At 35.8% G+C, this 14,261-nt stretch overlaps 1 protein-coding gene across 1 annotated transcript; it reads right to left on the reverse strand.

Moving 5' to 3' along the window:
- Positions 1 to 9,224: 9,224 nt before the first annotated feature.
- LOC138347555 (uncharacterized) lies at positions 9,225 to 13,624 on the reverse strand. The gene is made up of 2 exons (XM_069295851.1): positions 13,198 to 13,624; positions 9,225 to 9,349 (listed from the first exon to the last, which is right to left on the reverse strand). The coding sequence occupies exons 1-2, from the start codon at positions 13,622 to 13,624 to the stop codon at positions 9,225 to 9,227; spliced, it is 552 nt and encodes a 183-aa protein (XP_069151952.1).
- Between the last annotated feature and the right edge of the window lie 637 nt (positions 13,625 to 14,261).

Below are 14,261 nucleotides of genomic sequence, written 5' to 3' on the forward strand. Positions count from 1 at the left end.
CATTTTAACAAGTTACCAACTTAAAAAATACATGTGAAGCTCTAGTTCATTGTATTTAATTTTTTGGGTCCTTACAATATCCCTACTTGGAAACATTCACCCTCTTATGATACTTAAAACCTGTTTAAGTGGCAAAACTAATGACTAGCTTCCCACAATCATGCATTCAATGTTACATAAGATTTACATAGCTAGGTGGCACATCTACTCCACATAAAAAGGTTCAAACAACATCAAGTAATTCAAGAAAGTAGGATTACATCTACCAACTGCTTATACATCAAACTTTACCATTTCTCATTTCATCGGAGGAACAACTTTCTTCATGTCACATAATTATCATATCAACAACGTTATGCAATATAACTTCTCATAAAAGAACAAATTTTGTAATATTTTTCAAGAAAACATTCAAGCATGCTCAACGTTTCCACTCATGCAACACTTAGGCATGCGCACAATTTAACCTCATAATGAAAATATACAACTCATACTCTATGGATATTGCCATGATTTACATAAGGAATATCTAAAATGGGAAATAATTTAATAATTTAACAAGAATTCAATTCAAACATGTACAAAATAAGGACAACATGCAAATTCATAACTTCCTCAAGACTCCAAAATATAATAGAAGATACTAGGAAATTTCCCTTTAAGGATTTAATAGACACATAATAAAGAGGTAATGATATAACACTCTCAACAACTATACTACTCAACAAGCCATCAGTCACTTGCGGGCTAACCCAACTATGGTCAACATGTCACGACATAGGGATATCTTTCTAGAAATCATCAACAAATTGGAGCCTTTAAACTAGGAATTTCGTCATTAAATAACTCTTGCAAACATAAATCTTACTTAAAGAACTCCATGTTCATATTTGAGTCTTCCATACCGCGTGTTAACTCCTCAACTCACCACACAATTTGGAATGGAAACATAAATAAGCCCTAACTCATGAATAGAAAAGACTCTCAAAAGCCTTACTATCTAGCCATAATATCCCCCACTTAGGAGAAAACTCATACTAGCTCTTTCTAACTTCACTCCTTCCTTTTCTATGGTCAGATCAAAAGGACATTAAACCTTCATACTCATCAAACCTTTACATTTCTAAAACACCTCATTCCATCATCTCTTTCAATTTACATCAAATCTAAAAAAATATAAGCCGGATTCTACCAACTATACACATAACCATAAGGAAATCATTCAATATAAAGTCATCATAAAAAGATTGCACCTCACATCTTTAATGCCGCAAATTCATATTTTGTGTTGCAACCAACCTTTTCTCTCGCTTAACCCTTACAACAAAATCTATCAAGAAGAGGGGGAGGGGGTCACACTCTAAGGTCCATCACATAAGGAATAAGGATAAGTCATTATAGAGGGAAATTCTATCAATCAACTGGATGAATGAATAAGTGAAAATTTCATAGAACCCAATATCCTCCTATTAATAATGTGTGTTGTGTCACATTATTAAAAAGAGCATACTACATGTTCTTTGAGACAAACTACGACCATTCCAACCACCTTATTCTCTGATACCAAATTTGTCAAGACCTGAGAGCACCCCCCCCTCCCAAGTCGAGACGCGGCGTACTCGACCTTTAATAGGTCTTATACAAGACTCATAGACCATTCACTTCATAAGATACAAAAAAAAATAAGAATTAAAATCTTTCTTCACACACAGAGAAACTTTCATGAAATATCAAGCAAAATGCTTCAAACTTTATACACTTATAACTCAAAATCAATCTAATACTTTATAGAATAACATTTGGAACTATGTTCATACAAAACTAAATAACAATACTAAAAGACATAACATAAAACATAATTGGTGTTGTATTTGAATCTAGGAGGACTTACCAAGTCTTCATCTTCAAGCACCGTAGAAACCTATCCATCTAACATAAGTATGGAATCTATGCAAAAATATGCAAAACGGGACATTTATTGGAGAAACATGCTTTTATGCCATTTAGTAAAGCTTCATAACAAAACAAGTATAAGATCCATAACATCCATACATAGCCAACATACAAGTCATAAAACAATTTAAAACATAGATCACTTGTAAACCATTCCTTTACCTTCTCTTTAATCCTTCACTTCAAGTAAGCCCTTAATATATTCCTTGTTCAACATAAGGATAGTGTCCCATCCATTATCCACTCCAAGGCACCACCTTAGGATCATCCAAGTGTATTTAACATCAAACCCTTCATATTTACATAACAAAGCATTGAGAGGTATGAACATCACATAAATCAAACTAGAACATCACATAAATCAAACTATCACATTAAGACCAACATCTAAGACAACCCAAAGTCACACTTGTGATATGTGCAAGTGCATCCCATAAAACTACCCACAACAAGAACTACATTGAAGTCACCCTAGAAAAGGGCCATTTATTTACATTAAGACATGACATAAAAGTAACTCATAATAAAATCCAAGTACACAATGCATCTTTACATTAAGTACATGTTAACATTCTTCATTAGCTTAAATTACATTACAAACACCTTCATTCATAAGTGATAAGATCACATTCTCATTAAGGTCAATATAAGAGCCCATTAATTTTATTACTATCATATGGAACACAACAAGATGTCGCTTGAATATCAACTTGAGTAATGCATAGTTGGTGTAGCATTTAACCACCCATACTAAGTATAACACCCTTAAAAGGACCTAGATAATTACATTCTTATGTGGGGGTATGCCTTAACCGACATAGACAATGAGAGGTTAACACAGAATCTCGGATGCCTTACCAGATGAAGGTGAAGGATCTGTACTTGCCTAACGTAGGGTAATTCTTCCTAGATTAAGCGGATTCACTAGTTATAGACTTAGGAGGGAACATAGTTATAGGATAGGGAGATTGCTACAAGTCACCCCAGCTCTACTCACCGCTGGGCATCAACTTCAAAAGATTTCTACAAGGTACCCACCTCAACTCATGGGAGAGAACTCATCTATATCATATCATATGGATGATTAATCCCCATAAAGTATTTTATATTAGTTCGTTTTTGGATATGGAATTTATACTAGATACTCTGTCTCAACTAACGAGAGAGCATCCATCCCAACATACCGTTCATTTATTTATTGGAAAGATCTTAGTAATATTGAGATTTCTACAAGACACTCTGCCCCTACTAACGTGAAAACATGCATATCAAATCCGTCAGTTATTCATTAGAGTAAAATTTAGAAGACCTTTTAATAGATTCCCATTCATTACATCATCAATAAGTTTTATTCATTTATTTATTAACGTGTGTGTACATATTTGAGAATATCCTTTCACATAATAACCAAACTTCAAACGATTATCTTTTAAATATAGTCACATTTCATTCATTGAATTCCACACAAAATATACTTCACATAAGCATTGCATATTAATCCTTCTCATTTAATTATAAGACATAATAATAAAAATTTTATTCTTCCCAATGTTCTTACATGGACATGATCACCATACATATATAATAAGTCTCCAAAGCCCTCTATTCGATTTCTATCAAAAACCATGCACTTGTGAATGGCTCAAATGTTTAACTAATAACAAGTAGAAATAGAAAGACAGACAGTAAATAATAAGAAAAGGAATCCAAAAAGTTTGAGTCATGAGATATAACAGAAGTTGTTGAACTAGGACAAGATCCTATAATAGTTACAATCTCGAAAGGTAGCAGAAAGAAAACTAAAAGATACATTTTTTCTTTTTCTATGCTAAAAATAAACAATCAAACTGAATATATTTTTATTATAATGGACAAGTAAAAGTTAACGTTTAAAATATTTATATTGAACTAGTGTAGTAGTGCTTTCGTAGTTACCAATAAAGGAACGAAGATTTAGAATAAGGGAAGAAATTTTTTATTAAACTCGTGGTTCAAAGTATACGCCAATATTTTCTTAATTGAAATAATATTATGTAATATCATTAATGAGATACACCATGCCCCATCTTAATTTGAATGCGATATCAAGTACATTAGATAATTCAAGTAGTAACTTTTTTCCTGTAATGTGAGGGGTTTCTTTTTTACAAAATAAACATATTTTGGTAAGAATAATATCCTACTATAGTATATTATATGTGAGTTAAATCAAAGATAAAAGTTAAATATTTTATATTTACCCATTAAAAATTGTTTAACTAGTTAACCATATAAAATACTTTTTTGTCCAAAGGTGAAATTCTATCAATTTACCGAATAGAAAATCCCCAAATCTCTATGATACAATGGGAACAATGTGAAATCATCCCTTTTTATCAACATCCCGTTAGTTTTTACTAAAACAAATCAAAAAAATTTCATCCATGTTCATCGTAAAGGAAGGACGAAGAGGGCAATAACATGACCTTACATAGATGTAGATCTTTATTTGATTATCTTTGATTATTAAAGAATTAAGTTGTTCAAGGGAGTGCCTCTAATTTGAAAAATGTTAAATTATAGTTAGTAAAAAAGTTTGTTCTTCTTTAACACTTCTATATGTATTTATATCTGTAATATTTCATGAACATATTTTCTTAATAACTCTTTTCTATGATAAGAGGTAAATGTGTAAGAGACATATATTTCTGACTTGCCACTTCTTATTCATCTAGAATAACCCTATTAAAGTTGAGTATTCTTTACTCATATTGTAACATGTATTTTAAATTTTATATGTTAAGTATCTATAATAAAGTAAATGTTCCTCTGCAAAAATAAATAATGTGAAATTTTTTTAAAAGAACATGGTTATGAAAAAAATTACAAATAGTTCACATATTTCCTTCCAAGTAATATATCCAAGGATGTTAATAAAAATTCATCCTAATTATTTGAAAAAGAATATCAGTTAATATAATTTTTTGAGGTAAAGTTATGAATTCTTACCTTGTATAGAGATTGAAGGAACCACCATCCATAATCTCACGAAATATAGGTACTTGTTGTCGTTGGATTTAACAACTCAAATAATTTAGCTTCGCTCGTAAACTCTACTAAATAATGTCAATGTTGTATTATTTTTAGGTAATAAAAATTTGAATAAAATGGTATATCAATTGAAGATTTTTTTTGTATGGAATTATATTTGTCACTCATAAACCATATATAATTTTTTTGGCAATTGTAAATAAATATTAAAGTATAGTATCTAGTAGTGAACTAAGTATCATAACATGATATAAAGAATAAAAATTTTATCCTTTACATTGAAAAATTAGCATATTTAAATTTATGTAATAAAAATTAAAAACTCATCATATTTATAAAAATGAATCAAGCTAAAGTCTTCTTCATTAAGTGAGAGAGAATGTACCCAAAAAAATAAACTTATATATTCTCATATTAGATTTATTTTAAAAATAAAAATCACATACTAACACAAATTTCATCTTTCATCATTCAATAAACTATGTTTTTCAATCAATGACACACAAAATATAAATTAATCATATAAATTCAGAAAAAGTAATTATTTTGCCAACACAGATTTAGAAAATAAAAGCATATTCCAATATATAATTTTAAAGAGCACCTAAGTACAAAGAGAATAAATTTTAACATGTACAAAAGCATACATACCACTAATCTAATTATAAACATAGAATATCTAAAAGAAACCTATCGCATGCAGAAAATAACTATAGAAAATATAGGTAAATAAAAGTATAATGTCATACAACACACACCTAGGGATTTGAAGTAGAACGAGAAACAAAACAATGAAAAGACATCCTGATATCTCAAGTTATTACATACAAAACAAATGCCTCAAGAAGAAAATCTCTCCAGAAGAATTTCAAATTCCATAACCTAATCTTTACGAGCATCGCTTGAACTTCTTAGTGGTCATTATCACAAAAAATAAATAAATACCAAGACGATCGATAGTAGGAGAAAGAATAAACTCTCAAATATTTGTTGGAGATCGTTACATTCAATAAGATGGATTATATCAGACATTCGTACATGTAATAATTGAAGAAGGTATCAAAGATAACAAATCTGGGAGAAATCACGTTGGGAGGTTTAATCGAAACAAAAAATTTGAAGACCAACGCAACATAAATAGGGTTTCATAGATCTTTAAAGATACTTTAGGGTGTGTTTTTAAAATATATACTTGCATTCTTTTGGACTAGGTCTTTTTTGGGCCTTGCAACTATATTATGCTCTACTATAATTGTGGATCATAATTTTCGGGCCCATTTTTTGTTACTTTCTTTTGTTTTTTTCTTTGATCTTTGATTTTAATGCATATAAAGATGGTCCATGGACCAAATTTAATTTTAAAATCGTTTCAAATAGATGTTGCGACATGATTTTAAGATATTCTATATATTCTTTTTTCTACAATAGAGTATTCACATATTACAAACACAATTGAATGTATAGATATTATTTATGTACTACCACTAGTATACGATAATTCATATGGCTAATAATGAATTGCAAGAAATAGTTACATTAGTAGAGATAGATCATATCGTCAATGTAAAAACTATTTTTAAAAAAGTGAAAATTTATGTTTATCGATTTTTCGATAGATAAAAGATTCAGAAGTATTATCACCTTACGATTGTGATCACCATAACAAAATCAAGCAGTCCAACATATATTTTTAAACTGTATCTTTCAGAAAATATTAGTACCCTTCAATATCAACTCCATATATTTAAACATTTTATAGAGAATCCTTTAGTACTGTAATTTGTCCTTCTTGGTATAGTTTTACATGTTTGCTAAAATAAGTAGCTACTTGTAACGACTTGTTTAGTCGTTTTGAGCAGCAGACTTCAATTCTGGAAAAACTGGCAGAAGCGACGGACCCCACGACGGACCGTCGCAGGGTCTCGTTTCAAAACACTTAGAAAATCTGAAATTGGGTACAGAAAATCGACTCTCTGAACTTCGTGACGGAATGGCAGGACGGACCGTCACAGGTGTGACGGACCGTCACAGACTCTTCAGAGAAATTCAGTCTCTGAACTCTGTGACAGGTAGCAAAATGGACCGTCGCAGGCGCAACGGGCCGTCACAGACTACGAAATCCCAGTCTGGGTCTTATTTCCTCACACGTTTTAAGGGACGTTTTGGACTATTCCTACTTTAATTATAAAGTTAGAGGGTTGATGTTAATAAGTCTAATTACTTGGGGGTTAAAAGAGGTAACCTTAAGTTAATTAGTGGGTTATTATTGCCATCTTTTATTCTTAATTATATACTAATTAGGGTAAAAGAAAGAGGGTTGGAATAAGGAAATGAAAAGAACAGAAAAAAAGAGAAGGGAATCGATAGAGAGAGAGAGACCATCGAGAAGGGGAAAACACAAAGCTTTGGGAAAATTTGCTTGCTTGATCACGAATCTTCGGTGGAGGTAGGTTATGGTTTCCATGCTATTCGTAGTAAACTCTTAATAGTGAATGATATGTGTTAGTAGTATTGTAAACCCTTCTATATGCTTAATTGTATGCTTGCATGAATGATGTGATTATGTAATTATGAATAAATAAGCATGATGAACCTATTGAATCCCAAATCTTAAAAAGAAACCCTAATCTACTTTGTTAATGATGATGCCTTGGTATAAAAGAAGGCTTGATGAACGAAAGTGGTGAGATTAGGGGATCGGGTGCCACGTTCCGGTACCAGGATAGTATATGAGGATCGGAGTGTCACGTTCCGACACCAGGATAGCATATGGATCGGGTGCCATGTTCCGGTACCAGGATAGTATATGAGGATCCGAGTGTCACGTTACGACACCAGGATAGTATATGGATCGGGTGCCACGTTCTGGTACCAGGATAGTATATGAGGATCGGGTGCCACGTTCCGGTACCAGGATAGAATATGGATCTAGTGTCACGTTCCGACTCCAGGATAGAATGAGGATCTGAGTGTCACGTTCCGACCCCAGGATCGTATACGAGGAGCGGGGTGTCACGTACCGACACAAGAGGAATAAAGATAATGAATCTTGAAAGATGTTAATATACTCAATCTAATGAACCTAATTCCCAAATGAGTATGATGGGGAGGCGTGAGTCCTCATTGATGAGCTTCGTATTGTAAACAAGGGTTATGGTAATTGTAAATGCTGCATGCTAAGGATATTAGTCGATTTTATGATATTGCTTAATATATATTGTTTTATATTTTGAGTTGGCCGATGATACCTACTCAGTACTTGTATTTGTACTGACCCCCCTACTTTTATGTTTTCTTCTTTGTTATTTGTGGAGTGCAGCAAACGTGCCGTCGTCTTCAACTCAACAGTAATTCTAGCCAGTCTTCGTCACACCGTATCTTCAGAGTGAGCTAACGCTTCTAGCTTGGACTGGATCTTCTTCCTCATGTCTTGATGCCTTGAAGTTCCGGCATGGACTAGCTTTTATTTGTTTTAGCTTCTTAGAATACTCTTAGTTTAGTAATTTGATCATAGATGTTCTTGTGGTGATGACTTCCAGATTTTGGGGATAATAATAGTTATTGATTTTGTTAATGAGTTAAGTCTTCCGCATTACTTTATGTTGATATTACATTGAAATGTTAAGGTTTAGATTGGTTGGTTCGCTCACATAGGAGGGTAAGTGTAGGTGCCAGTCGCGGCCCGGATTTGGGTCGTGACAAACTTGGTATCAGAGCATTAGGTTCGTTGGTGTCATCACACAAGTACGAGTCTAGTAGAGTCTTAAGGAACGGTAGGGGGACGCCTTTACTTTTCTTTGAGAGGCTATAAGACTTTAGGAACTTTCCATTCTTCTTTCTTTCTTTCGTGCTATTACTTAGGTCCAATTGGTATCTAGGTGATACAAATTGGTATCTGACCATCTTCACTCTATTTCACAGATGGTTAGAACTAGAGCAACGACAACGCCAACACCAACACTAGCACCGGCGGGACAGGGTGCGTCTGAGCCAGCCACTGGGGCTATAGCTTGAGGAAGAGCAGCGGCAAGAGGTCGTGGGAGGACGTCCTCTAGAGGAAGAGGACGAGCACCTAGTCCATCTGATACTAGGGCAGTGACTCCTCCACCGACTGAGGAAGTAGTAAGAGAGGGTGAGAAAGGGGAAAATGAACAAGTGCAGAATGAGGGATTGCCACCCCAACCTACCCCAGAGATGATCAATCAGGTTCTCGCCTATTTCAGTGGGTTGTCTGATCAAGGTCAGGCACCTGCAGTGTTTTCTGCACCAACACCTCTGGTTTCAGCGATACAACATGCAACCACTATGGTTCCTCGTATGGATGCCTCATTGGACATAGGCACGTTTCCACGTCTGACTACTGGGCCTATAATGACAAATGATCAACATGAACTTTTCAGTAAATTCTTGAAATTGAAACCTCCAGTCTTCAAGGGTGCAGAATCTGAGGATGCTTACGATTTTCTAGTTAACTGTCATGAGCTACTACACAAGATGGGTATAGTAGAACGGTTTGGTGTTGAGTTCGTGAGTTATCAGTTTCAAGGGAATGCAAAAATTAGGTGGCGGTTGCATGTTTAGTGTCAACCAACAGAGGCACCACCTATGACTTGGGCCTCATTCTCTAGCTTGTTTATGGAGAAGTATATCCCCCGAACTTTGAGGGATAGGAAAAGGGATGAGTTCTTGAGCCTAGAGCAAGGTAGGATGTCGGTCAATGCATATGAGGCTAAGTTTCGTGCACTATCCCTGTATGCCACCCAACTATGTTTAAGTCCACAAGAGCGGATTCGCCGTTTTATGATGGGGTTGAGATCAGAGTTGCGGATTTCAGCTTTACAGGTAGCGTCTACAGCGAAATCTTTTCAAGAAGTGGTAGACTTCGTAATAGAGGTAGAGGGAGTGAAGCCAGATGACTTCACCATGGCAACTACATCAAAAAGGTTTCGAAAGGGAGGTGAGTTTAATGGTTCTTACTCTAGAGGACAAGGTTCCGGAGGCTACTCAGTCCGACCAATTCAGTCTTCACTACAGACTGTAGTTGGGGGTCCACCTCCGACCGATCAACACTTCTCTGAGAGACCTATGCATGAACCCAGAGAGTGCTATGGATGTAGGGAGATTGAACATATTAAGAGATATTGTCCAAAACAGAGTTACAGACCTCCAAATGTTAGAGATAGAGGTGGTCATGGTAGAGGCTGTTATTCTGGAGGACGTGGTAGTCGAGGAAATGGTGGTCACCAGAACGGCCGAGGTGATGGGCAACCTGTAGCCACTACATCACAACATGGTAGGGGCAACGGACAGACGGGTGAGAGGGCCCATTGCTACGCTTTCCCTGGGCGGTCTGAAGCGTAGGCATCTGATGCTGTCATCACAGGTAATCTTCTGGTTTGTGATTGCATGGCTTCTGTATTGTTTGATCCTGGATCCACATTTTTTTATGTATCTTCCTCATTTGCTAGTGGTCTAAATTTGCATTGTGAATTACTTGATATGCCTATTCGTGTTTCTACTCCGGTGGGTGACTCTGTGGTAGTTGAAAAGGTATATAGGTCTTGTTTGGTGAACATTGTGGGGAGCAACACTTATGTAGATTTGGTTATCTTAGAAATGGATGATTTTGATGTAATTCTGGGTATGACTTGGCTTTCTCCGCAATTTGCGATCTTAGATTGTAATGCTAAAACGGTGACGTTAGCCAAGCCTGGGACAGATCCGTTAGTGTGGGAGGGTCACTACACTTCTAATCCGGTGCATATCATCTCCTTTCTTCGTGCAAAGAAAATGGTTAGTAAAGGGTGTTTAGCTTTCTTGGCACATCTCAAGGATGACACTACCCAAGTACCTTCGATTGAGTCGGTTTCGGTGGTCCGTGAGTTTCTGGATGTGTTCCCTGCAGATCTTCCTAGTATGCCACCAGATAGGGATATTGACTTCTGTATTTACCTTGAACCGGGTACTCGCCCCATTTCTATACCCCCTTATAGAATGGCTCCCGCGGAGTTACGAGAGTTAAAATCCCAACTTCAAGAGTTGTTAAACAAAGGCTTTATTAGACCAAGTGAATCTCCTTGGGGTGCTCCAGTTTTGTTTGGGAAGAAGAAGGATGGGAGTTTTCGGATGTGCATAGACTACCGACAACTAAACTGTCACGACCCAAAAATGGGTGTGATGGCACTCGTCTTATCCCACCAAGACAAGTCAGACTAAAACCAAATATCTAACAAAGTGCGGAAGTAAATGACAATCCAACAACAATTCCTATTATGAAAACAAGTCATATTAATCCAATCCCTAAAATCAGGTTGTCACGTGCACAAGCCTCTAATGTAAATATTAGAATTGAAATAAAATAGAAGTCTAACATGAAGTTGTCTTTCAAGTAAAAAAAAAGTCATAAACTGGAGTAGGAAAGTTCGCTGAGATGACAAGCAACTACCTCACAATCCTCCACAAGATGCCTCGGAAACGAAAAGAATGATAGGTATCATGAAGATCCAGGCTCGTATCCTACAAAAATTTGTAGAAGCAAGGGGTGAGTACCAAACCACGCGGTACCCAACAAGCAAACCTCTAAACACAAGTTAAGTGAAAAAAATACGGGCACTTCTTACACCATATTTAAACCTCCGCGCTACAGTCTAATAGTTTACAATTTACCAAACACACAACTCAATAACCAAACTCTATCAGTTTACACATTCTCAATAACAACTCAATATTCAACAGTCACAAGCTTCACAGAGAAACACTCACAAGATCAACAAAACACGTGTTCAAGTTCATCAATAATCATATGTGTAATGCCATGAGATGCAATGTCAAGTATAGTGATGCATGTCTTTCCTAGCGATACACACCCGCTGTCTCTCAGTCCGGGACCCATGGGGGACATATCTGTCCATGCATCTATCGCGGCGCACGACACGACCCTCAATAATAGTAACCTTCGTGGTGCGCGATACGTCCCTCAAAATATAATATCCATCACGGCGCGCGATACGACCCTCGAAAATAGTACATTCTCTTACCACAACCATGTCTCAGATACAATGCAAATGACATGCTCAAATGAAAAGGAGGAGATAATCATTTGATAACAAAGCACAATTTGAAACAAGAAATACAACACCAACAATTAAGCAACAAGTCTCCAAATCATTCTCAACATCACACAAGGAAATACACGAATTTCGTACGCTTAACAAGGGTTTAGAAATCCACTTGCCTCAAATAGTAGAACAATCACTTCAGAACGTGAGTCTTCCCTTTTTGTTGAACTTCCAACTTAAAACAATCTATTCAAATAAATAACCATGATAAGATTTTTGAAACTAACAATACCTATATGTCTATCAAAGATCCGAAACTCACTCAAGTGCGTAACAAAGTTCCCAAATCTTGATTCCGGTCAATAGGTCAAATCTTATATTTTCTAAATTTTAAGTATGACATTAAGTTATAACTTCTCCAAATAATACAATCATACAAATTTTCTATAATATAATATACCAATATTTAACACCTTGACTAACTACATTAAAATTTCTATATATATTAAAAATTGTAAAAATTAAACTAAGCCCTAATAATTTTTTTTTACGGACGACCATTGCACTCAAAATATAAATGAATGCCTTTAGTTATTATGATGATTACATAGCCATCAGTTGGCTATAATGATAAAAAAAAATGCACGAAAGTCAATTTGCTACAATTCTAAGTCACTGCAAACAAAAATATAATATATAGTAAATTGAATTCTGAATGTTGTTACCTTCTTACCTTTTCCTCTCATTATTATAATAATTATAACAACCATTTGAATTTGACCCATATTTCAATTGCATAAAGAAGAAATTATTTTTGTTACCTGATCGTGAAGTGGGTAGTCTCCGCGCCAGCCACCACTCGATGCAGGTTAATTTCTTTCCGTTTTTCTCTTATCTCCTTTTTGTTTTTAATTAAAGTAATTAATTATTTAAGTGATAAATTTTTCTAACTTAATTTTACTATATGGAACAAATGGTAGAAGATCTTAAATAAAAGATACTTTAGTCCATTAACTATCAATTAAGTCAATTGTCCACAAATAATTAACTAAAGTCAATGAATAGTTCAAAATTATCAAAAATGACCTCTGGGGTCATTACATTTTCCACCACTAAAAATCATTTTCGTCCTCGAACATAGAGTGAAAGTAATTACCTGAAGCTTCAAAAAGTTGAGGATATCTGGCACGCATGTAAGACTCAGTCTCCCAAGTTGCCTCTCCCACTGTTCGGTGCGTCCAATGCACCTTCACTGAAGCAACCTCCTTGGTCCTAAGCTTTCGAACCTGCTTATCAAAAATAGCTATAGGCTCCTCCTCAAATGTCAAGTCTGGACCTAACTCCACAGAATCAAGTGAAATCACATGAGATTCATCCGGAATATACTTTCGAAGCATAGAGATATGGAAAATAGGATGAACTGCTGACAAGCTAGGTGGCAACACAAACTTATAAGCCACCTCTACCACTCGGCTCAAAATCTCAAAAGGTCCAATGAACCTAGGGCTAAGCTTTCCCTTCTTTCCAAACCTCATCACACCCTTCACGGGTGATACCCGGAGCCAAACATGATCACCCTCCATAAACACCAAGGCTCTAACTCTCCGGTCTGCATAACTCTTCTGTCGACTCTGAGCTGTCAATAATCTATACTGAATCATACGGACTTGCTCCATAGCATCTCTAAGCAAGTCTGTATCCAAAGAGTCCATCTCCGCCGAATCAAACCAACCAATCGGAGACCTACACCGTCTTCCATACAACGCCTCAAATGGGGCCATCCGGATACTAGAGTGATAACTGTTATAATAGGCAAACTCTGCTAAGGGTAAATGTCAATCCCATCTATCTCCAAAATCGATCACACACGCTCGAAGCATATCTTCCAACACCTGAATCGTCCGCTCAGACTTACCATCAGTCTGAGGGTGAAAGGCTGTACTCATATCTAATTGAGTACCCAGACCATGCTGTAATGCCTTCTAGAAGTGAGAAGTAAATAGTGAACCTCGATCTGATAGGACAGAAATAGGAACTCCATGTAGTCGAACAATGTGACTGATATATAGCTCGGCTAACTTTTCTGCCGTATACTTCACCCGAACCGGAATGAAGTGGGCAGACTTGGTCAGCCTATCAACAAAAACCCAAATAGAGTCATAACCACCCACTGTGGTAGGCAAACCCACAACAAAGTCCATAGTAATCCGCTCCCACTTC

Source organism: Solanum lycopersicum, chromosome 3 (assembly GCF_036512215.1).
Source record: "Solanum lycopersicum chromosome 3, SLM_r2.1".
In the NCBI taxonomy this organism is placed as follows: Eukaryota; Viridiplantae; Streptophyta; class Magnoliopsida; order Solanales; family Solanaceae; genus Solanum; species Solanum lycopersicum.

Coding starts and splice junctions, on each gene's coding strand:
- LOC138347555 (XM_069295851.1), bottom strand. CDS start 13,624: ATGGAGGGTGATCATGTTTGGCTCCGGGTATCACCCGTGAAGGGTGTG. Junction 9,350..13,197: donor TCAACTTTTTGAAGCTTCAG/GTAATTACTTTC, acceptor TTGTCATTATAG/GCCCAGTAGTCAGACGTGGA.